Source organism: Eptesicus fuscus, chromosome 13 (genome assembly GCF_027574615.1).
Source record: "Eptesicus fuscus isolate TK198812 chromosome 13, DD_ASM_mEF_20220401, whole genome shotgun sequence".
Lineage (NCBI taxonomy): Eukaryota > Metazoa > Chordata > Mammalia > Chiroptera > Vespertilionidae > Eptesicus > Eptesicus fuscus.
In genome coordinates, this window is record NC_072485.1 from 59,583,033 (window position 1) to 59,609,363 (window position 26,331).

General features: G+C 43.2%; 1 protein-coding gene across 1 annotated transcript in view; it reads left to right on the plus strand.

Moving 5' to 3' along the window:
- ANO3 (anoctamin 3) overlaps positions 1-19,198 on the plus strand; it is a 279,163-nt gene extending 259,965 nt beyond the window's left edge. The window contains exons 22-28 of the mRNA XM_054725150.1: positions 2,211-2,308; positions 8,101-8,234; positions 8,938-9,090; positions 9,640-9,787; positions 15,616-15,696; positions 15,874-15,979; positions 18,842-19,198. Coding sequence (XP_054581125.1) covers positions 2,211-2,308; positions 8,101-8,234; positions 8,938-9,090; positions 9,640-9,787; positions 15,616-15,696; positions 15,874-15,979; positions 18,842-19,024 — 903 coding nt within the window. The 3' untranslated portion in view covers positions 19,025-19,198. The remainder of the gene's footprint in view (positions 1-2,210; positions 2,309-8,100; positions 8,235-8,937; positions 9,091-9,639; positions 9,788-15,615; positions 15,697-15,873; positions 15,980-18,841) is intronic.
- Positions 19,199-26,331: the final 7,133 nt, after the last annotated feature.

Consider the following 26,331-nt stretch of genomic DNA (forward strand, 5'->3'; position numbering starts at 1 on the left):
ACCCAGCTTCTTTGGGTTGTCCATGGTCACAGAATTTTGAGTGGTACAATGGGAATCAAAGCCTGGGTCTCCTGCCTGCTCATTTACTCTTAGTATAGGCTTTTCTAAACCAGCCCCTCAAGGCAACAAACACAGTTGGTAAACAGAACTCACCTTTAGCATTATATAAAAAAGCAGTGGATTAGGGTGCAATGAGACTAAGGCTTTTATTCCCACACTATCAGTCACCACTGCATGACCTTGGACAAGTTAATTTGCCTCTCTGAGACCGAAAAAATGAAGTTTCAGCCTGCAGCTGTGATCTGTGATCTGCTTCTGTAGTTTAGGAATTATTCTGCCTCAGACATTCTACCTACCCACTTATCGTATACATGTGGCAGAGTTCAGGGGGTCCTAAATTCATCCTAGAAAGAAGGGGCATGCTTGGATGGGAAAGTTGAGACTTTTTCACACAATAAAAATTACCACTGGCAAACCCTATCTCTGGCTCAGATTAGGGAGTTTTAAATTACTGTGCTGAAACTGGAAAATCAGGCTCTTCCTGTCCTAATTATTTGTTCTCTTTGAAGTCCCACTGGTACGTATTTGATAGAAATAGAAACTGGATCAAAGCTGGAGAGTCTATCATCTTTATGAGCAGGACATGAACCCATTTCCAAAGAAACAGACTCGTGTTTTTCTACCCAAATGTCTTCTATAGTGCATAGTTTTCAAGCATAACACATTGATTGCACTGTTCATTGTAATCACATTTTTGTTTGTGTGGGTTTCTAATGCTAACTTTTTTTTAATAGGTAGAATTTTTCTTTTAATTTTTATTGAATTTATTGGGGTGACATTTATATAGGTTTCAAAGTGTGCAATTCTATATCATCTGTATATTGAATTGTGTGTTCACCACCCTAAGTCAAATCTCCTTCCATCACCATTTATTCCCCTTTTACCCTTTTCTACCTACACTTACCCTCCTTTCTTTCTGGTAATTACTGTACTGTTGTCTGTGTCTAAGGGTGTGTTTTTTTTGTTTTGTTTTTTTGTTTTTGCTTAATCCATTCACTTTTTTTTTTCACCCAGTCAGTATCCTTGAGTCTATTTCCATGAATCTGTTTCTGTTTTGTAGGCACTACTACCCTGAATGTGCCCAATTTCGTCTAATGCTAACTTTTGTTGAACATCTAAAAATGCAGAGGATCACAAGGCAAAATCAATATCATACTGACAAACTATTTGGGGGCATGCTTTTATCACTTAAAAATGTGTTCTGATATATTTAGATATTCCCTCATCTTGAGAATGGACTAGACTTCATGACTTACTTCTAAAGAAAAGATTAGGGAAAAGAAAAAATGAGTAACTTTACAGTAGAAACACCTGAAAAACACTGTTATATCAACCAAGTGATTAAAGTTAATAAAATACCACTTGTGACATCATGTGGAAGTCATGTAGCTGCTAATGGGATGTGATGAAAATGGCACTTTACTTCTGTGATCTACCTTCATCCCCAAAACACATAACCACAGTCTCAAAATATGAAAACATTAGAAAAACCCAGATTGGGGGATTTTCCCACAGATACTAGTCCAGCAGTCCTTAAAAGTATCAAGGAATAAAAACTCATAAGCTGTCTAGATCAGAGTAGACTGGGTAGACATGACAAATAAATTCATTGTGTATACTGAGTCAATAGGATATAAATGGAAAAATTTAAATCTAAATCAAGTCTAGAGTTTAGTTAATAGCAATGTACTAATGTTGGTGTCTTAGCTTTGACAAATATACCTTGATAGTATTAGGGACCATGGAGGGAACTCTCTGTATCATCTTTACAAATGTTCTACAAATTTAAAGTTTTCTAACATAAAAAGGTTATTTAAAAAGAATATGCTATAAGCATTTTCCATAGAATGAAATATTTGTCCATCTCCTGACTGTGAATAGATAGGTAGCATTCCAGAACATTTATTGAAGGTGATCATGCCTAACACAGAGTTTGGCAGATAGTATGTGCTCATTAAAAGTTATATTTGATGTTATTGCTGTTATAATTTTGATTAAAATTCCAATATAAATCCTAAAAACTCCCCTATCAAGTGTCCTCATCTTGAGATAGTGTGACCTGGCCTAAGAATTTGCTTTACAATTTGAAGGTGAGGATGCTCGAGACATCTGGGAAAAGCAAGATCATTGTTGTTCTTGTTCTGTTTCAGTGTCATCCTAGTGGCTGCTTGATAGACCTCTGCCTCCAGATGGGTGTTATCATGTTTTTGAAGCAAATATGGAACAACTTCATGGAATTGGGATATCCGTGAGCACTTTATTTTTAAAATTGCCTTATATATAGTTACAAAGAAGATGGAGGTAGTGGGAATAGTTCTTAAGAGTTTGGGCTTGTCAGTTAGATGGGGGTTCAGTTCTTGCTGTGCTTTTCACTGAATGTGTGACTGTGTGTATGTTAGTAAAGTTTTCTGAGCCTCAGTTTCTAGATTTCTACAAGGGGATCAACAGCTATGGCTACCTCAAGAACAATTGTAAGGACTAAAGAAATACGAATAGATATAGAGTAACTGGTACTCTGATCAACACATTAAAACACTTGTTATTCTTAAAACATTATTGATAGTACAGGTTCTTGAGGATAAAAATAACTTTCTGATTTATTTTGGTTATCAAAAGACCAAGATGGTTATTGTGGAATAGAGACTCAATTTCCACAATCCCTCCCTCAAAAAATGAGTAAAACAAAGATAAATTCATGGAAGGATGATGTTTGTACTCTTTGCTACACACACACACACACACACACACACATCATTAGAACAAGATTGATTGTGATAACATCAGATCAATACCATTTTCTTTGTCCCTTTAGGTAAGTTTTAACTGTCTGAATTGCTGACATGGAAGGATCCTGAATCCCCACTCTTATATCTACTAAATAGATTATCCTACAGAATACAGTGAAACAGTGTATCTTAAACAATTTTGTATGTAAGCTTTGGGGAAATCAAGATTAGAAATAAGATTATTCTGAGGAATTTCCTGAAGATAAGGGAAGAACTGATTAGCTGATAGATGATATAAAAATAGATTAGAATTAGTCATCAAATTATGCCATGATTCTTTCTCCCTGCTGGTCCACAAATGGCATCAGGACATTTCTCAGCAGAGACCCTGGGGCTGGAGAGGTGATATTAACCCCTGAAATCAAGCATAAAGTATTGTATTAACTTCCAAGCAGTCCTAGAGCATGGAGTATGAAATTACTGAGACCTTGTTCAAGTTCCTTCTCTGCCCCTTGCTAAAGTTATAACTTACTTGACCTTACTGAGATGTTATTATTTTTATTTGTAAAATAAGGGATTTATGAAGATTAATTGAGATGACCCAATGCTCATTAACTGTCAAGAAGTGACATCCCTTTTGTGAAGAGATTTTTATAACACATTTAAATGAATCTCTTCTAAATGAAGACAGAATAGGGGATGAGGACTGGGAAGCCTAGTCTTTTCTTCATATCCCTTCCTATCCTTAGCTCATTGCTTTTAAACATAGGGTTTGGGGAATAGTGTTTAAAAATGCCTGAGAAAATTAGGTACAGGATCTGACATGCTGTAAGTACTTTACAAGCACCATCACGATGGTGTAGTAATTACAATATGAAGAATGATTCTATTGAACTCATTGTCCTAGACTTCTGAATAAGCCATGTACTTTGAACAGCACATTTTTACTAAGGCCTTGCCCAGTTGTCAACCTGGATTATGCATATGAAGTGCCAAGGGTACCATGACAAGGGAAATCTTATTGGTGTTTGTCCAACAGTTGGGCAAAGACATTATTGAAGAAAATATCACAGGGGTAAACCAATCACTAAAGCATGGTTTTCAAACTTTTTAACCACAGTTCTCTTTCTTAAAGTCAAATCTTAAGCAGAACTGAAATAAATAAAAGAAGCAAGCAGCCCTACCTCAATTCTAACCCCCACCCCCTTTTTAATCCTCATGGGCTCCCAGAGGCAGCCCCATGGGGCACATATTGAAGCATTGCCTGATGTTTGGGTCCACCTGTGGTTCTTCCAACTCCAGGTTGTTCTAGGTCCAAACTTAATGAAAATTGAGAGTTGTGTACTGTTTACCAAGTCCTGTGAAATTTAGCTCACCCCAGAGATCATTTTCATTTACTTTAAAATAATTCATTACCCAAAAGCCCACAATATGTACAAATTGGGATATTTCTGAGTCACTTAATTTTAAGACTGTCCCCGGGCTTAGGAAAGAGTATTGTTACTTTCTTTACAAATCTGAGAAATGAATTCAGACACACACCAATTGCTTGTAATTTATCATTCACTATAGTAACAGAACATAATCACTAATGCCCAAACCCTTCACTTTATAAACTCAGAGAAGTGAAGTGACTTGCTAAACCTCACCATGTAATGATTGAAGAATAGGGACTGGAAACTGCATGTCTTGAAACTCTCTCTATGTCTTTCTCTTTTTTTTTTTCATTTAAATGTGGAACATGCTTTTACTCATGTTCAGAAACCATAGCCCAGAACATTTGGGGTTATGAGAAATGAAGGGCTCAGATGCAATCACAACAGGCAACATAGGAGTTCAAGTATTTATATAGATGAGGTGTGGGAAGCAGTCATATAAACAAATGTTTGTCTAATCAATATCAGGAAACATTTAAATGTATGGGGGATCAATTCCTAGATAAATATGTAGATGTTTATAGGATCTAGGAGAATTCTGGAAGGCTGAGGCCTATTCTTTCATGCTAAACTTGAAAGATGAGACCATACAAATATCTTCAGTTCCCAGGAATGTTTAGTGTACTCTCAGGGTAATTGATGCTAATCCTACCTAATAATAGACAAATATGCAAATTGACTGTACCTTCGCTATGCCCGCGATTGGCCAGGAGGTGTGGGGGGGGGCGGGACTCGGGGTGGCCGGAGTGGCCGATTGGGCCGGCAGGACGCTGAGCTCGCGTCGCCAGCGGCGGCTCGAGCTCAGCATCTGTGCCATGGCTGTGCTGTGGCACAGAAGGGGCCTCTGGGGCAGCAAGCTCACGTCCCATCGCGGACCATCAAAAGCGGGGGAGCTGGGTGCCTGTCCGCTCAGGCACCAGCAATCAGAAGCAAAAGCGTGGGAGCTGGGTGCCTGTCCACTCAGGCACCAGGCCTTTCAGAAGCCTCCGCCCCGCCAGAGGCTTCTGAAAGGCCTGGTACACCAGCTGACAGGCACCCAGCTCCCCCCCTACACGTGCATGATTCAATCATGCACTGGGCCTCTAGTCTATATATAATAAAAGCCCAGTGACCATTACGGTGGAATGACCAGAATGACCAGTTGACCAGTCTACCAGTCGCTATGATGCGCACTGACCACCAGGGGCCAGATGCTTAACATAGGAGGAGGGGGAGGGGTGCAGTGAGGCCTGGAGGCACACACTATGGCCCAGGGATCCCAGGAACTGCAAGCCCAGAACTTGCTTTCCAATAAAAAAAATAAATTGAAAAAAAATTGGCCAACATCACCACCCTGGGAAGAATGGCTCCAGGAGGGAAAGGCCTCCCCAGGCCCCGCCCAGCCTGGCTGGCACACTGTGGGCTCATGGGGACTCACTGGTGACGTGCAGGAAGTACAGTCCCTTGGACTCTAAAGCTGGTCACATCAACAGCTGCTCCCCCTCTATCTCTATGGCGGAGGCAGCGCTTCTGGGCCTCCTCAGCTCCAACTTTCATCTTCTGGCTTCCTGCCTGCCCCTTCATGTACTACATGAGCTTGGGGGCATGGCTTTGGCCTTCCCAGCCAATAGCACCATAGCACAGCCAGAGTGTGGCAGGACACAGCCACCAGGACAGGCTGGGCATTGGTTTGGCTGCTGACTGACATCCATATGCAGTTACACTATGTGTTTACATTTGTAGGGAAGCAGGGCAACCCACTCCTGCCACCTGCCTCTCCTTCTAGGCTAAGAAAAGCCCACTGATCTCTGTGTTTCTCCCCCCATCCAGAATCAAAACTTCTTAGGGATGAATGATCCCAGAGATGGCCCCAACACACACTCAGTGTCACTGTCACAGACATTCCCAGTCATTACAGCCTGTTCCTCAGCCTGCAGTGCCCTGCTCCACCTGTCACTTCTCACCTTTCACCCCCTGAGGACCACCTCATGTTATCCTATTTGAAATGTGAGCAAGATCTCAAATGCCCTCCGGTCAATAGCTCCCTTGCCCTACCTTTCTTCCTCTAAAAACCTTGCATTTAAAAATATGTATTTGATTGATTTTGGAGAGGGATATAGAGATAGAAACATCAATGATAGAGAATCATTGATTGGCTGCCTACAAAGTGAGGATCCAAACTTCCCCAGCCCCTTTCCCCATCCCTTCCCTGGCCAGCAGGCCCCTGGTGGCACTGCAGCACTGAGGGAAGGGGGTGGGGGAGGCGGGGTACCATGAGGTAGGGGGGCGCCAAGGGCAGCATTGGTGTCTGGTGTCTGTTCCTTCCACACCCAGCCCAGTGACTGTTACCTCTTTTCTCAACCATGCCTAGGCCTTCTGGCCCCAATCAGCCTGGCCCTGATTGGCCCTGATCGCCCGCCAGGCCTAGGGACTCCACCCATGCATGAATTTTGTGCACCAAGCCTCTAGTATACATTATAAAACGCCAGGGGCCGTTATGACCTAAACAACCAAATAGATGACCGGTCACCAGGAAATGCATGGAGCACTTCTAGGTCCCTCCCTCATGGCCCACAGGCTTCTATCACAGCAAGGCTGACAGCCAGTGGGTGGGGGGAGGGGGGGCAATAGGGGGTGATGGTCAGGGGAAGGTGGGCATGCCAAGGTCGTTAGCCTCAGGCCTGGGGCTGGGCTGGAGGTCTAATGACCTCGCTGCAACTCTCACAGCTGCTGGCAAGGCCTGGAGGAGGAGAGAGGCAGGGCCTGATCAGGCCTGGAGAGAGGCCCAGAGATAGGCCCAGAGATGCTGACTGGCATAGAAACCAACCAATCAGAACCAAATCTGGGTGAACTGTGAGGAGCCAATGGCTGCCTAGGAGGCGGAGCTTTTGACACTGACTGACATAGAAACGGACCAATCAGAACGTAATCTGGGTGAACTTCGAAGGCAGAACCTAAGGTGGGAGCTGAGGAGGGGTTTTAAGGGCAAAAGCTGATTTGTGTAAGGTGTAAGAAAGCGGTTCAATTTTTTAATAGCCGGTTTGGCAGTATAGTGCATATGGCTGGCTATCAGTCCAGCTATAGGGATTATGTATTTTTTCAGCCAAGAGCTTCTCCTCCTGCTGAAAAAGGCTTTTCCTCACCAGTTAAGCAATCCTATCCTATATAACCTATTTGTACTAATAACAGGGTAATATGCTAATTAGACCAGGTCAATCAGCCATCTTCTAGACATCCGACTTCCTTCCAGACAAAGCCATAGTGGTGGGGATTGAAACAGAGGCAGTTAGGGTCAGTCAGGCTGGCAGGGGAGGGCAGTTGGGGGCGATCAGGTTGGCAGGGGAGGGCAGTTGGGGGTGACCAGGACAGCAAGGAAGGGCAGTTGGGGGTGAGATCAGGCTGGCAGGAGAGGGCAGTTGGGGGTGAGATCAGGCCGGCAGGGGAGGGAAGTTGGGGTTGAGATCAGGCGGCAGGGGAGGTCCATTGGGGGCAAACTGATTGGCAGTGGAGGGCAGTTGGGGAGACCAGACCAGCAGGGGAGAGCAGTTGGGGCAATCAGGCAGGTAGGCAGAGGCAGTTAGGGTCGATCAGGCTAGCAGGCAGAGAGGTTAGGGACAATCAGGCAGGCAGAGGGGTTAGGGACAATCAGGCAGGCAGGCAGAGTGGTTAAGGGCGATCAGGCAGGCAGGCAGGCAGGCAGGCAGGCAGGCAGGCAGGTGAGCAGTTAATAGCCAGTGGTCCCAGATTGCGAGAGGGATGTCCAATTGGAGAGGGTGCAGGCTGGGCTGAGGGAACCCGCCATGCACAAATTTTGCGCTCCAGGCCTCTAGTATACTATAAATTGCTCAACAGATACTCAAAAAAGAGCTCAAAAATCCTTTGTCTGCTCTGTGATATAGGTTGATACAGAATTGGTGGTCACGACATAAAATCAGGCGGGGAATACAAGATGCTTCTATACCTCAGTGGGAAAATGATTGGAATCTGCAGCCCATGAATATTCACGGACTAATGGATGAATACTTGGAAATGGGTAAGGAGAGAACCTTCTGCAGAGCTATTTGGCCTTCTGATACTAGTTTTCTATTTCATGCAGGCTTTGTTCAAGAGAGGAAGCCATCTCTCTCCTTTCTAACCCAGCATTCTGAAGCACATCTGCAACTTTATCTCAACAGAACTGGAGAAGATATGAAAGTAGTGCCCTTGGAAGTCTACCACATGTTGTCCTCATAACATTTGCCAGCCATAATATTTAACCAAAATGAAGATTCATAATAAATCAACGTGCTTTTGAGCACATATTTTAAAGGAGCATTTGCTTTTTCTCTGGCCTTCAGTTTTCTCATCTATGCAAAGAGAGGGCAAGATTAAGTCTTTTGGGTCCCTTCTAGAGCTAAGCATTTTTCGAGGCCTCTTTGTTTTCCTCTTCTTTTGTCTTTACTCCTTCTTCAGGCTAAATGGTATAAAGGTGAAAAGAATATAGACTTTCAGTCTACTGAGATCTGAATTTTAATGCAGGTTTTAACATTTTTTTAGTTTTCTACCCTTTAGCAAATTCCCTGAATGCATATGAGCATTAGTTTTCTCAACTCTAAAGTGATGTAAACATATTTACCTTGTAGAAATGTTGAAAAGATTAAGGGCAATTTCTGTAAATCACTCAATATTGCACAATGAAGGAATTCAATAAATGACACTGTTTACATTACTAATTTTCTAATGTTCTCCCTTTACAGTTTTGCAATTTGGCTTTACCACCATATTTGTTGCGGCTTTTCCTCTGGCCCCTCTTTTGGCTTTGTTAAACAACATCATTGAAATCAGGCTGGATGCATACAAATTTGTCACCCAGTGGCGGAGGCCTCTGCCAGCCAGAGCAACTGACATAGGTAAGATTCAGGAATTAAATGGTTTTGGCATTGCAAAGACAAGAGGTGGCTAGATCTTATTTAACACCATGCAGGTTTCTATTGCTGGGGCTCCTTTCCAGCCCTAACAAAACTGATACCAAACTAGGTATTTTTGTATTTTTACTTTAAAAGAGGTATTTGACAAAGATAAAGGCAAAACCCATAGTGAATACGTATATTTCACAATTTACCCAATGATGTAGAACTTAAAGATTTTTGTTTATTTGTATTACTTCAGTAAGTTCTAATTAGGCTTTGAAACAATTGTCATGTCTCATTATTACAGACAAGATCCAATTCCTAATGATATTTCCATTTTCAAATCTTTTAAGATGGAAGTCTACCTTCCCTCTTTGGCAAAGCATTCAATACTTGTTTAATCTGCAGAGAAATACTATATCCATAAATTAAATAATAGACTGAGCTCTGGTTCCAGCATAAATAAAACATTCTTTTCAAAATAAGGTTGATGAAAGGGTTTTATTTTTATTTTACTTTATTCACTATCTTTAATCTTTCTCCTACTAGGTATCTGGTATGGAATTCTTGAAGGAATTGGTATACTGGCTGTGATCACCAATGCATTTGTAATTGCTATTACATCTGATTACATCCCACGTTTTGTCTATGAATACAAATATGGCCCCTGTGCAGGTCATTTTGAATATGGTGAAAAGTAAGATTGAAATTTATGTGTTCTTCTAATATATTTTATGTTTGCAGTTAAAATGGGAACTTATTGGGAAGTTTTGTTCTGGCCATTAAGGGCAATGTTTCTGATCATTGCAGTTATAATGTGTTTATTACATGAAATCAAGTGGGATAAAAAGAACAACTGTTTTACAGCAAATAACTTTAGCATCTCTATGTTTTTCACTTGTAAATGCATCACACATCAAAACATTGTTTTAAAGTGTTATAGTGTATTTAGAAGTCAAATTTAGAACTGGAAGAGACCTTAGAAATCAGCCAGTGCAATTTTTGACTATGTGGATGGGGAAATTGAGGCCCATTCTGGTTCAAGAAATTGCTGAAGGGAATAAAGCTAGTTGTTTGGGACATACAGAATCTGAAGGAACCGTCAGCTCTATGACTAGAGATTTTTCAAAAGTAACTTACAGAGAGCTGTCCTGTGTACCATAGGATGTTTAGCAGCATCCTTGGCCCTAACCCAGAAGTTAACAGTAGCAACCTCCCTGTTCCCCAAGTTGTGACAATCAAAAATGTTTACAGACATTGCTAGATGTCCCCTGGGGGACAAAGTCAGCCAGTTTAGAACCAGTGCTTCAAGGGCTATAGGGTGTTCAGGTCTTTCCTCCTTGAATGCAAGTATTGGGGAAAATAAAAGAGATTGAGTTTTAGGAGGAGATTAGCCTTAGGTGTCGGATTCGTGATAGGAGACAAAGTAGTGATAGGAGAAGCTATTTCTCCTTCTGCCTTCAGGAGTGGTTTGGGGCAAGTGTCTTATCTAGATGCAGGGCGTGTGCCCCAATAGGCTGAGCCCTGATTTAGTGCAAAATCAGCCCTTAGATCTGCTGATGAACTGATGACGTTTTTCTCAGAACCCTGCAGTGCCTTACTAAACATAAACAGTTCTGTTTTTCAAAGAAAGATAATAAAGGCATGCGATTTTATTTTATATTTCAGAGCCTTTTCAGGGTATTTTAACTTGAAGTCTAACATCCTAGGTTCAAGTTCTAACTTTACCTTTTATTCATCAATCTGGACCTATGATTATGAAATGATGTCTCAGGTAACATTTTATGTACTGTAAAGCGCTATATAAATATAAAGTGGTTGTACTATTAATAGTGAAAATCCAAACATGTGTTTGTTTGTTTTTAATTCAAAATGCTCTAGAAGCAGATTTTGAGGATTTAAAATGTGTGGACATGTTTAACAGCTCTTAGAAGCATCATTTGCTGGTGTCTTTACTGCCACCTAGAGGCAAAGAAAATGGTATTGATTGTGAGCTTTCAGGACCTGCCTTTGAAGTAGATAGCATCTGACCCTTTCTTCATCTTGACTGCTACTAAGGATGTAGAATAAGTTCAAGAGATGTAGAGAGCTTATGTGAAGTTGAACCTACATATACTTAGGGTCATCCTGTTGTTTAATTTTTCCCAGCTATGCTTAGCAGATAAATTGGAGTAAATTCATTCAGATTGTAAATTTTCAGGACAAAGTGACAAAGGATAAAAGGGCAATGAAGTGGAGGATATTGTCCCGATAACAATAGAAATGATAAATTATGAGGTCTAGGATAGGTAAGGGAGTGAAGCCAGTGTGCCTTATAATTAAGAATTCCAGGTTTGGAATAAGATAGATGTGCATTTGAATCTGGGTTCTATCAGCTGTTACCCTGGGAAAGTGGTTCTCAATGTGGGCTCTGCAGATCTCTTTCAGGTTCCATGAGGCCAATACTATTTTAATAATAATACTAAGACATAACTTCTTTTTCTCACTATATTAGCATTCGCACTGGTGATGTAAGAGCAATGGGGATACATTTTTCTAACAAGGCAGTGGCACCAAGGAGTACTAGTAATGATTGTATTTCTCACAACTATATAATCACCATTTTAAAAGTGCCAGTGAGAAATTTTAGAAAGTCTTTGATGAAAAAGTAATAACTATTAATTTTATCAAATCTCTGCTCTGGAATAAATGTCTTTTCAATATTCTATATGACAAAATGCAAAGTGTGCATGAAGCACTTCTGTTACGTATCAAAGTGGAATTATCACCTCAAAGAAAAACACCCTGTGCTTGTTGGAGCTAAAAACTCAACAATTATTATTATTATTTTTTTTTTAGTTTGAAATAAGGATAGCCAAGCTATGATTACTCAGACGTGGGTATTTAGTAGACACTCTTTTATAAAATGCACAAGACTATCTTATCCTTTTAAGGAAAATAATTGACAGTATTTGTTACCATTAATAAAGTTCAAACTTTGAAGTGAAAATTAGAATTTTGAATAACTTTTATCTACCACTGTGATCTTGCAAGCTTCCCAGAAGTCAGATTTTTTCTAATAAAAATCAATGGTAGTATTAATAGTTGTGATCTTTCATAGCCTATAGTAAGAGTATATCAACATTTGGAAGATCTGTATAATTGAGGGAATACATTTTTCCAAATGACCCATATTGGATGTTACAAAATCATTTATGGATAAAAAATTAATTAAAAGTTCAAGATAGACCTATGGATTTTAATATAAATGACATATGGAAACTTTATTGATATGTTTAGATTCCACAATGTAACTAAATTATAAGAAATGACCAGATGTAGAGCTTGTAAAGAAAAATGTTGAAAATTATTTGAAATATTATTAAAATAGTCTTCCTTTACCCAACTATTTATATTTTTGAAGACAGATTCTCTATTTACTCTTCAAACCACAAACCATATTGCAACAGATTAACTGCAGAAACAGATATGAGAATCTGGCTGTCTTCTATTAAGATAGGCATTAAGAAATTTGTAAACATGTAAAGCAATACCTTTTTTTCACTACATTTTTCCTCTTGGAAAATATAGCTATTTTTTCTTAAAAATGTATTATTTCTATTAACTTACAATAGAGTTGATAACTATTTTAGTTATTAGAGACATAGTTTCTAAATTTCTCAGTTTTAATTTCTAATGTGTTAAATATCTACAATAAAAGCATAATATGCTAATTACACTGGACAGCTGAACGACCTTCCAGACGTCCTTCCACAGTGGCGGGGGCCGAGGCAGAAGTGGTTAGGAGCGATCAGGCAGGCATTCAGAGTGGTTAGGGGTGATTAGGCAGGCAAGCAGTTAGGGGTGATGAGGCAGGCAGGTGAGTGGTTAGGGGCAATCAGGCAGTCAGGCAGGCAGGCAAGTGGTTAGGAGTGATCAGGCAGGCAGTCAGGCAGGCAAGCAGGCAGAGTGGTTAGGGGTGATCAGGCAGGCAAGCGAGCAGTTAGGGGCATCAGGCAGGCAGGTGAGTGGTTAGGGGTAATCAGGCAAGCAGGCAGGCGAGCAATTAGGAGCCAGCAGTCCCAGATTGTTAGAGGGATGTCTGGCTACCGGTTTAGGCCCAATCTCATATCAGGCCTAAACCGGCAGGTGGACATCCCCCAAGGGTCCTGGATTGTAAGAGGATGCAGGCCAGGCTGAGGGACAACTCCCCCCTGCCCCCCGTGCACAAATTTTGTGCACCAGGCCTCTAGTCAGCAGATATACCCATAAGAAAAAAAAAATGTCTTTGAGATTTTATGTTTAAAAATATAAAGGATACCTGAGACCAAAAATTTTTAAAGAATTATAGCCTAGATAAAGTTTTTTAGTCTCTGTAAACCTTAGTTCTTTAATTTACATGATGGAGATTAAGACTATATATATATCCTCAGGTTATTTAAAAACCCTGACCACAATTTAATATCTAACCACCAGGATAGGGCTTTTTACCTGTTTGTTCACTGTTGAATACCAAGCAACCTCTCACAGTTCGGACCCCTTGGGGCATGTCTGCCTGCCGGTGTAGGCCTGCTCCCCGGGGACATCCCCGGAGGGGTCCTTAGCATTGCTGTGGAGGTGAGAGAGGCTCCTGCCACCACCACTACATTTGCTAGCCATGAGCCCAGCTTCTGGCAAAGCGGCGCTCCTTCTGTGGGAGCACACTGACCACCAGAGGGCAGCTCCTGCATTGAGCATCTGCCCCCTGGTGGTCAGTGCGCCTCATAGGAACCGATAGTTCTACCATTCGGTCGATTTGCATATTAGCCTTTTATTATATAGGACCAGAGGCCCAGTGCATGAAATTCATGGAAGGTGCTTGGTCCTTGCAGCTGCGGTGGCTGCTTCAGCCCTCACAGCCCTGGCTTCCTCTGGAAGGTCATCCGGAAGGTTGTTTGGCTGTTTGGTCTATTTGCATATTACACTTTTATTATTATAGACTAGAGGTCCGGTGCACGACATAAATTCCTGCATGGGGGCGGGTACGGGGGTGTCCCTCAGCCCAGCCTGCACCCTCTCCAATCTGGGACCCCTCGAAGGATTTTTTACTGCCAGTTTACAGGGATCAGGCCTAAACCGGCAGTCAGACATCCCTCTTGCAATCCGGGACTGCTGGATCCTAACTGCTCACCTGCTTGCCTGCCTGATTGCCCATAACCACTCTTCCTGCCGGCCTACTCACCCCCAACTGCCCCCCGCCGCCAGCCTGATCACCCCCAAATGCCCCCACCACCAGCCTGATCACCCCCAATTGCCCCCCGTGCCAGTGTGTTAACCCTCTACTGCCTCCCCTGCCAGCCTGCTTGCCCAAAACTGCCCCCATGCTGGCCTGCTCACTCCAAACTGCCCCCCCCCACTGTCCTGATCACCTCCAACTGACTCCCAATGATGGCCTGCTCATCCCTAGCTTGCCCCCCTGCTGGTCTGCTTACCCCCAACGGCCCCACCCCCCACCAGCCTGATTACTCATAACTGCCATCCCATCCTGGCCTGATCACCCACAACTTCCCTCCCCTCTTGGCCTCTAACTGCCTCTACCTCAGCACTGCCACCATGGTTTTGTCCAGAAGAACGTCCAGAAGGTCTCCTGGAAGGTCTCCCAGTCTAATTAGCATATTATCCTTTTATTAGTATAGATAGAGGCCTGGTGCACAGGTGGGGGCCGGCTGATTTGCCCTGAATGGTGTCCCGGATCAGGGTGGGGGTTCCCTTGGGGTGTGGGGTGGCCTGGGCGAGGGGCCTGTGATGGTTTTTAGGCTGGCCACACCCCCATGGGATGAGGGTCCCTGCTGGGGGGGGCGTGACCAGCCTGGGTGAGGGGCTGAGGGCTGTTTTCAGGCTGGCCATAGCCCCCCCAGCAGGGACTGGGGGTGCCTGGCCAGCCTGGATGAGGGGCTGAGGGCTGTTTTCAGGGTGGTCAAGCCCCCAAGCGGGGACCCTCACCCCATGGGAGTGTTAGCCATCCTGGGTGAGGAGCTGAGGGCTGTTTTCAGGCTGGCCACGCACCCTGGAGATCCAGACTCCCAGCCTCTCCTTTTTTCCTTTCTTTTTTTGCTTTTTTTTTTCAGCGCCTCCTTGAGGGGAGGTCAGGGCTGGCTGGAAGCAGATATCTGGGATTTATTTATCTTCTATAATTGAAAATTTATAGCCTAGAGCTGAGGCCACGGCCGGCCAGGGCAGGCAGGAAGCTTGGCTTCCTCCATCACCGGGGGCAACCCAAGCTTCCTGCTCGCTCCAGCTCTGTGGCCGCTGCCATCTTTGTTGGGCTAATTTGCATACTCACTCCTGATTGGCTGGTGGGTGTAGCAGAGTGGTGGTCAATTTGCATGTTTCTCTTTTATTAGTGTAGATGGGAGTTAGGCAATAGAATCAGAGCTGAGACACTAGGAATTTAAAACTAGAATGAAAGTAATGTTGATATCTATTAAATGCTGTCATTTGTAATTAATAAATTGGACTAGAAGTTTATGAATCTCTGAATCACAGGATGCTTTCCTTTTCTTCCAGTTGTTTAAAGGGCTATGTCAACAATAGCCTATCCTTCTTTGATCTGAGTGAGCTTGGCCTGGGAAAATCTGGTTATTGCAGGTACTGACTAATAAATCAGTTACTTTTATTCTTGCTTTCACCATTCCATCTCTTCCCCCTACATGTTGATGAGCTCATTTAAACTGTCATTTTGGAGTTTTGGCAAACCAAGGACATTTGGGACCTCCACACTTTGATCTCTGTTCTTCACAGTATGTTTGTTTTTGTGGATTTTAGGTACCGAGACTACAGAGGTCCCCCTTGGAGTTCCAAACCTTATGAGTTCACCTTACAGTACTGGCATATCCTCGCTGCTCGGCTGGCCTTCATTATCGTGTTTGAGGTTAGTCACAAACTGGTAAAATAACTATAGGTAGACACTTTTCCTCCTGATATATTAGTTGCCTCTTTGAAGTAAGTTCCTCACTGACTTCCGGAAAGGGAGTTGAGTATGTTTTAGTGAAAGGTTTAGATACAATGAAACCACTGTAACAAGCACAAAACAGCAAGAGCTCAATAATGTAAGAAGGTGGGTTAGAGGGTATTTGAACCAGAAAACTGGGATAAAATAAGCTACTCATAGCTTAACTGAAAACTTAGTTTTGAGCCTCCTAGCAACAAAATTTAAAAAGAAAAGGTTGGTTTTCATCATCTGATAAAATAATTCATATCTATTAATTAGTATGAAAAAATTTATTTTCTGAACAACCAACTCTAATTACAGTCGATCCTGTATAGTTTACAAGGGACATCACATAATTCAGTCAGTTATATCTGAAGACACTTTTATAAAAAGTGCATATATTTTTATTATCAGAGTCATGCAACAATATTAAATTGTAGTCCCATGAAGAAATTTTAGAGAAGCTACAGAATTATTGCCTTTTTCAGTATAAAACAGCAACTGAATTAATACAGTGAAGAGTTTAGCACTGGAATATATTATCTATTCTCTAAGGTACCACTGAGGGCTATGGACAAATTTTGCATGTGTATGTTTCCTATGGCCAAAATCAGAGAGAGAAAGAGATAATGAGGACCTGCTTTTCTATGGGAAAATATACCCTGCTTACTATGTCCCACTGTGCAATGCAGTTTCCTGGGACTCAGTTAAAAGTGCCTTGATTTCTTCCTTCCCACAAAGTCCTTTAGGTAAAGAAGTTCTTTTCCAGAGATCGAGCTAACTCTATCAATATCAGATTTTTTTCTTTCCTGAGAAACTGAAAGATCTACTTTTCTTCATGGGAAAAAAAAAGAGGATACATTTATAATAATAATCTATATTATAAAAGGCCTCTGGCCATAACGCCATAATGACCAATGACCAACTCACCAGGAGGTGCATTGATGGGTCCCGAGGTGGCCACAGCAGGCGGGACTCCAGGGTCCCACAGCGCCAGCTGGCAGGACTCTGGGGTCCCGCAGCACCGGTGGGAGAGAGTCCAGGGTTCCACAGCAGTGCTGGAAGGGAGTCTGTGGGCCCCACGGCCCAGGGGACCTGGGTCTCACATGATTTCACATGCTGGGCCTCTAGTATGTTATATTTAAGTAGTGCTTATACTCATTTAATCCTTATGCAAACTTTAAGAGATGCTGTTATTATCACTGCTTTAGAAGTGATACACAGAGGACAGATGATTTGCAGAAAGTTTCACAGCTGTGTCAGAGTAGGGTTCAGACATAGGCAGTCTTATTCTGCATCTGTACTTTTTTTTTTTTTAACAGGGTTCTTGACTTGAACCCCAAATCACATTTTCCTTTTTTTAAATATATATTTATTGATTTCAGAGAGAGGAAGGGAGAGGGATATCCTATATAATAAGAAGGTAATATGCAAATTGACCATCACTCCAACACACAAGATGGCCGCCCCCATGTGGTCAAAGATGGCCGCCCCCATGTGGACACAAGATGGCTGCCACAAGATGGCCAGCAGGGGAGGGCAGTTGTGAGCAATCAGGCCTACAGGGGAGGGCAGTTAGGGGTGACTGGGCCGGCAGAGGAGGGCAGTTGGGAGCGACCGGGCCTGCAGGGGAAGACATCTGGGGGGACCTAGGCTTGCAGGAGAGGGAAGTTGAGGGGGACCAGGCCAGCAGGGGAGGATAGTAAGGGGTGACCAGGCCAGCAGGGGAGGGCAGTTAGGGGTGACCAGGCTGGCTGGGGAGGGCAGTTTGGGGCAGTTGGACCAACAGGGAAGCAGTTAGGCGTTGATCAGGCTGGCAGGGGAGTGGTTAGGGGGTGATCAGGCTGGCAAACAGAAGCAGTTAGGGGCAATCAGGCTGGCAGGCAGGTGAACGGTTGGGAGCCAGCAGTCCTAGATTGTCAGAGGGATGTCCCAGATTGGAGAGGGTGCAGGCTGGGCTAAGGGACACACCCCAACCCGTGCACAAATTTCGTGCACCAGGCCTCTAGTAAGGATATAAACATCAATGATGAGAGAGAATCATTGATCGGCTGTCTTCTACATAATTCCTGTTGGGGATCAAGCCCGCAACCTGGGCATGTGCCCTTGACCAGAACCAAACCTGGGACCCTTCAATCCACAGGCTGACATTCTATCCACTGAGCCAAACCAGCTGGAGCAACATCTGTGCTTTTAACCACAGCATATTACCTTTTGATTTTTGCTCCTGATTTTTATATATAATACTTTGTCAGACTTCATTTTAAAATATCTTTATCATAGAATGATTATGCAATGGACATAAAATTTTAAAGCTGTTATAATGATATAGAACTTAGTAGAGTAAAAGCTCTGAAAAATGCACATGCTGAAGTTTGAGTCTAATCCCAGCATCGCAGGCAGACTGTATTCTCTCAGTCTGTAGGCTGTGGATTACCATCCATGGGATGTGGGTTTTCCCTGGATGGGATCTTTCTCATCTGTGTACGACAATTTATATCATAATAGCATTGCATGGTGTGTAAAGATTTTATATAAAAGAATTTAAGATTCATTCAATGTTTAAAAGGTGATATCAACACGTGACAGTGAAAATAAATTGGGTTCCTTCTAATACCTATGGGATATAAGGCAACAGTAGTATTCCCAATGTAATTTTTAAAATATTAATATTCTAGATGATACATACTGAGTTTTGATGCTTGATTGTAAGGCAAGTGGAACATTGCTCATGATTTTTCTGATTTATAGTTGGCATTTCAGAATCTTTGAAAAGTGTACTTTTCCTTCTTCAATTTACAGCACCTTGTGTTTGGGATCAAGTCATTCATTGCATACCTGATTCCAGATGTACCGAAGAACCTTTATGACCGAATACGACGGGAAAAGTACTTAGTCCAAGAAATGATGTATGAAGCTGAGCTAGAGCATTTGCAACAACAGCGGAGAAAAAGTGGTCACCCTGTTCACCATGAATGGCCTTAGTAGATACCAATTGCCAAGTGGGGGCAATGCCATCAGTGGGAATGATAGCAACTTCAAAGTCTAGGTGGGAGCTAGGAGGAAAGCATTCCTGCCAAAACATGTGTCTAATATTATTCTTGGAAATGCATCAGATCCATCTCTTGGATTTAGAATATCCAAGCTTCCAGGGAAAATAAAAAGATGACTCAGGACATTAAAAATGATTAGGTTGGCACTGTAGGAAGCCAGGATCTAATTCTCAGAAGAAGCCTCAGGGAATTGTGTGTTTGGAGACCTCCACCTTCCACCAGCGTAATCCAAAAGGGCGATGGTGAGGTTTCCAGAGACAGATTTCCATGTAAATGCTCACAAGCCAGGCATGACTTAAAGTATTGTGTGGCTTTTGCCTTAGCTTGAGTTAAGATACTCATAAGAAATGATTAAAATCAGTTGTTGCCTTTGTTGCCAGAAATCCATGTCCCTTCAGTTTACAGGTTCACAAGAATGTCCCTTGTTTCTTACTGAGATTATGGATCTGTGCCACAGGAAATTTATGCTGCTCTACATTGACTATGCAGTTGAGGAGTTGCTTATCAGCTTTAGTTGTTGAACCAAAAATCTGAGATTCTAAAAAGAATACCATTCATTGAAATAACATTCTATTCGAATCTGTTGTATTGCTGGCATAACCAGTTGCACTAGATTTCTTTTTTACAAAATGCCAAAAGAGCCACATACTTAAAATATGGATGTTTATTCTTATATCATTTAGAATAATACTAATTCATATTTAACCATGGAAGGTTATTTTATTGTATATTTAATTTTTCCCTTTCTGATTTGTTACATCAACTCTCACAGAATAATTGGAAATGCTGTAAATATTTTGGTTTTCCTTATACCTTTGCCCCGTGACAATATGTAATGCAAGTTAGTTTATGCAGCTCTGAGACCAGTTTCATCGTACACCATTGTGACTTGTAATTCAGGAAAACAGAAGCCAGATGCTTTGCAACTCTTATGCTTTTCCAACAATGTGCACTCTTGCTCATGAGCTAATGAAAACAATGCATGAATATAAATTTATATTATTTGTAAAAATGGCACACATATTTTTGAGTTTTACTCTCTTTTCATTACTAAAGGGAGTTTTCTGATATTATTTCTTTGATAGATTGATTTGGTTTATTTTTGAAAACTCTAGAAACAAAGGCAAATTAATTGTGAAAGATTTGCTTTGTGGTGGAGTTGCTCTTTCAATGTTAACTCTGTATCAGTGAGTGTGACTGCTCACAGATGGATGAGGTTGGAAGGATGGGACATTGAACTACACAATGTCTGGTGAAGGTATAAGCTATGGGGGCAGGAAGAGAAGAAAGAGAAGAGTTGAGTTAAGGAAATGTATGGTAGAATTCAAGATACTTTTTCTTACAAATCAGTCAAAACTAATCTCAGTTTTACTTCCCTGGGAATGAGGTGAGGGATAATACATACACATTTATACATACATGTGATTATTATTATTATTTGTCCAATTAATTTTTGTCCAATTAAACAGCACAATATTTTCCAAAAGTCATAAAGGCCAAGTTAAACACAATGGAAATAAAGCTATATTGTATCATTGCTAGGTTTTCTCTAGTAAGAAAATTATTAAGTTTCTCTTACTAGGTAACTTTTTATAATTCTAACACTGTAAAAAATGACTTTTTCTTCTTTCCTCTGGGGTAAAGCTGATAGATAGTAGTTTTTGGTTGGTTGGTTAGTTTTTGACAAAATTGTTCACTTCCTTACTTGTCTTCTGATTTGGAACAAGAGGAAGTGCCTCAGATTCTAAATGTCCTTCACATACATGCCCTTGGCCACATGGTACTCTTCCATTCAGATTCCACAGATGTTCTGTTTCTGCCGCCTGGTTATCAGCATATAACTCCACTAACTACACAAAGGAGTTTTAAACTCCTCCATTGTCATAGCATCTGCATTTCCTCTTCTTTCTTAGTTAAATGTATACACATGCCTGAGAATAAATACTTTCTATGCCCGTTAAAGACACAAATGTCTTTTCCAAATTAGGGACACATGACAAAGACATTTATCTTATGGTAGAGCAAAGAATATGGATAGCCGTGCCATTAAGAATTCTTCTCTTTCTGGGTTATATATATATATATATAAGCCTAAGCAATTGTTACGATGGAATGACTGGTCACTATGACACATACTGACCACCATGGGGCAGACGCTCAACGCAGGAGCTGCCCTCAGCCCGCAGGCCCCGATCACCTGATTGGGGCCGGGGCCCTGGGCTGGGATGGGGAACCAGGGATGGGTGGCAGTGGATGTGGGCGGCGAGGGAAGGAGGGCATGAGGTGAGAAGGCGGGGAACCTGATCAGGCCTGATCACTGGCCAGGCCTAGGGACCACACCCATGCACAATTTTTGTGCACTGGGCCTCTAGTTTTTATATAAACACCATAAAAGTTTAAAATCACATTGATTGGTTAGAGAGAAAATATGAAAAATAAAAAGTTATATCCTATATAATAAAAGGCTAATATGCAAATTGATCGAACAGTGGAACGACCGGTCACTATAATGCCCCCTGGTGGTGAGTGTGCTCCCATAGGGGGAGCACCGCTCAGCCAGAAGCCGGGCTCATGGCTGGTGAGTGCAGCAGCAGCCTCCGCAGCAGCGCTAAGGATGTCCAACTGCCAGCTTAGGCCCACTCCCTGCAGGGACATCCCTGAGGGCTCCTGGACTGCAAGAGGGTGCAGGCTGGGCTGAGGGATGCCCCCCCTGAGTGCACAAATTTTGTGCATGGGGCCTCTAGTATATATATAAAAAACCAGCAACCAGTACACCAGAACGACCAGAATAACTGGTTGCTATGACGCCCACTACAGTCAGCGAAGTGGCCTGATCAGGGGGTGGGGCCAGCTGGCCAACCTCCCGTGGCTCCTCCCCCCAGCCAGCCCCACCCCTGATCAGACTCTCCTATCCTGATTGAGGGCGGGGTGACTGGCCAACCACCCCTCGGCTCTTCCCCCCAGCTGGCCCCACCCCTGATGAGCCCCCACCACACCAATCAGCCCACAGCCCCTCACCCTGGCTGGCCCTGCCCCTGATCACCCCCCCACCCCAATAGGGGGTGGAGACAGCTTGCCAACCTCTTGCAGCCCCTCCCCCCACCAAGCCCCACCCCAGATCGGCCCTCCCACCCCATCAGGGGCAGGGCCAGCTGGCCAACTGCCTGAGGCCCTTCCTCCCAGCCAGCCCCACCCCCTATGGGTCCCCACCATACCAATTGTTCTGTGGCCCCTCCCCCCAGCCAGTTCCACCCACAATCAGCCCCCCCACTCTGATCAGGGGCAGGGCCAGCCTGCCAACCACCCATGGCCCCTCCCCCAGGCCACTAGCTCCTGATCAGCTCCCCCACCCCATTTGGGGGCAGATCGGCTGGCCCACTACCCACAGCCCCTCCCCACAGCCAGCCCCATCCCCGATCAGCCCCCACCACCCCAATAAGCCTGCGGCCCCTCCCCCAGCCAGCTCCACTCCCGATCAGCCCCCCACACACCAATTGGGAGTGGGGCCCACCAGCCAATCACCCACAGCCCCTCCCCACAGCCGGCCAGGCCCTGATTGGGCCCCAGTCAGGTCAAGCCAGCCAGCCAACCTCCTGCAGCCCCTCCCCCGACCCAGGCCCACCTCAGGTCAGCCCCCCCACCCCATCAGGGGCAGGGCCAGCTGTCCAACTGCCTTCAGTCCCTCTCCCCTGCTGGCCCCACCCCTAATGGGACCCTACCACCCTGATCGGTCTGCGGCCTCTCCTCTCAGCCAGCTCTGCCCCCAATCGGCCCCCCTACTCTGATCAGGGGCAGAGCCAGCCTGCCAACCATCCATGGCCCCTCCCCCAGGCCACTGGCCCCTAATCAGCTCCCCCCACCCCATTCGGGGGTGGACTGGCCAGCCCACTGCCCACAGCTCCTCCCCACATCCAGCCCCATTCCCGATCAGTTCCCACCAACCTGATCAGCCTGTGGCCCCTCCCCACAGCCAGCTCCACTCTCAACCCTCCACACCAATTGGGGGTGGGGCCCCCAAGCCAATCACACACAGCCCTTTCCCCCAGCTGACCAGGCCCTTATCGGACCCCCATCGGGGCAGGCTGGCTGGCCAACCTCCTGCCATCTCCTGCTCCCAATAGGCCTGGCCCTGATCTGCCCAGATTGGGGCCGGGCCGGCCAGAGCCCACCAGTGCACGAATTCATGAACTGGGCCTCTAGTATTTAATAAAAAATATAATTCATTGATTTAGAAAATGCCTTTTCAGATCTTTTTTAAAAAGATGGAAAATTAGAGAAACAATGAAAAAGTATCTGGAATTTTCCTTTTGTGAAACAATGCAGTAAAAATCTAGCTATGCCTTCATCATGGTTGACAAGTTGACAGCCCTGCCAGTATGTTAGTTATAGACCACTCTGCTTTAGTTGAGAGAAATGTTTTATATCATGGTTTTCATATGAATACAAGTTATTTCTCAAAGATTTATATAGCACACACTCTTCTCAGGAATTCTGTATTACATGAATGCTGCTTATATATTTTCATATTCTAAATTGTTGTCTTTTCAAGGAAATTATTACAAATATGCATGTATCAACCTTGACAAGTTGTTCAAAGCCCAAGTGCTTTCACAGTATTGTGTGTGGAAAACGTTGTGACTGTAACAGAAATCATTTGTAATTGTCTGAGCCTGTGCATGCGCTTTTAGATAAAATGCTGCTGAGTGCCTGCATGGGGTACCACTTCCAAGTGCTGCGCATTCTCCTAAAACAGCTCTCAGCGCAATCTGTTGTAAAATGGAATGAAAAGGAATCTTTCTCACTCAATAAATTATCATGTGATATTTTTTCCTATGATTTTCATGTGAAATTTAATTCTACTTGATCTCTAAATATTAAGTTGGGATTTGTTGAGTGTATATGGGGAGAGGGGATTTTTCATTCTTTAGCTCTGCAAGGCAGTAGCTTCTTATTCTTGCAAGCCCTTTATTCCACTCTTAAAAACTTTGTCTTCTGATAAATTCATTATTATCAAGACATCTGCCCATGAAAGTGCAGTGTAGTATCATACTGATCCTCATAGAAGGATCAATTTATTTTATGTGTGCTAGAAACAGATGGGAGAGGAAGATTGCTTAGTTCTTACAAGGGTAACAATGCTTCTTTTTCACACTTGGGTTGGCTGTACTAATTATCATCAAAATCTCTTCAGGACAGGAATTTTAGCACAGATATAGTTCAAGCGGAGGGAGCAGGGCATGCATGTAAGGGCACCATAGCCAACTGTCTACAGCAGGCTAACAAATTGACACCTTTTTTTTTTTTCTTTACTTGATATTGAAAATTGAAATTGCCTAATGTGTTACTCAACTGATATAGCCGAATTGATTAGTCCATCTATTTGGGGCAGATAGACATAGGCCCAGGGTGTGTGGTTTGTGTGTGTATTCACACACATTGCTAGGCATAGCTTTCTGTGTGTAAAGCCAATGAACACTTACTCTCAAGTATCATCAAGTATTTCCATTCATTTCTTCCCAAATCACAGTTTTATAACAGACTTTGAAAATAGTTGTAGGTTATATCCAGGGAATTCGTTAACATCTTACCTCATTTTGAGTATTCTCAGTAGCTCAGAAAAGAACCTTTGGAAGGCCCTGAGAAATCCAGCTTCTGAGGTAAACATTTCCCTACAGGCATTTCTATTCAGAGTGAAATATGCCAACAATACGGAGTCCAAGGGGAAGGTTGGTTGGGTTTTTGCTTGAATGGTGACCAGCCTAGGATCCTGTTAGCTAGGATGTATGTATTTGCTATGGTGATAAGTTACCATCAATTGAACTTGCCATCTGGGTTCATCTGTAAAACCACCCCCATGACCACATTTGATGGTTCTCTTTCTAGAGAGCACAAGTATTATAGCCATGGCTTCCTAGACACATCTATATTAAGGCATCTTTCTCTGGAAAGTAAAATGAAAGCAGACAGGTTGGTAGAAAAGAGATTCATATTTCGCACCAGATCCAATTTCTTGTACCATCAAAATCTACTCCCAGGGAGATGAAGCTTATACGTCCAATCTTGCTGCTTTATGACTTCCAGTATGTGCCTAGCACAATTCTCCCTCCAGAAAGCCTCCTGTTGCACGTACAGCCAGCCCAGAGTGGGAGCCTTGCGTACACTAGATCAGTGGTCGGCAAACTCATTAGTCAACAGAGCCAAATGTCAACAGTACAATGATTGAAATTTCTTTTGAGAGCCAAATTTTTTTTAAATATATATTTTATTGATTTTTTACAGAGAGGAAAGGAGAGGGACAGAGAGCTAGAAACATCGATGAGAGAGAAACATCGACCAGTTGCCTCTTGCACACCCCCTACCGGGGATGTGCCCACAACCAAGGCACATGCCCTTGACCGGAATCGAACCTGGGACCTTTCAGTCTGCAGACCGACGCTCTACCCACTGAGCCAAACCGATTTCGGCGAGAGCCAAACTTTTAAAACTTAAACTTCTTCTAACGCCACTTCTTCAAAATAGATGCACCCAGGCCATGGTATTTTGTGGAAGAGCCACACTCAAGGGGCCAAAGAGCCGTATGTAACTCGCGAGCCGCGGTTTGCCAACCACTGCGATAGTCTGCTATGGGGATGCTGCTTTGCACCTTTCGCTAGGAAGGAGGGGGGTGAGATTCTCAGCATCCACTTATATAGACGTCTTAAGAGTATTTCCTTCACCATTCTCATTCTCTTTGTGGGAAAAGCAGTGCCTTTGTTCTTTGCTTTTCAAAAGGTAAAACTTTTTGCCCTAACTGATTTGGCTCAGTGGAAAGAGTGTCGGCCTGCAGACTGAAGTGTCCCAGGTTTGATTCTGGTCAAGGGCATGTACCTTGGTTGCGGGCACATCCCCAGTGGGAGGTTTGCAGGAGGCGGCTGATGGATGTTTCTCATTGATGTTTCTGACTCTCTATCCCTCTCCTTTACTCTCTGTAAAAAATCAATAAAATATATATATTTTTTTAAAGTAAAACTTTCCTAATTACTAGTTGAAAAATAAAATTTATTGAGATCTACTTAGATAATCCCCAGAAAAACAATTGTCATGTGGATGGCTGGGCCCATGTGGTATTCAAGATGCCTCAAAACCTTTATATTTATTTTGTCAATGTCCATGCCACTCTCTACTAGGTGATCATTTTAGGCCAAATTTTAAGTAATATCGGCAGACTTTCCCCACTGATTTGAACACAATGTACTTTTT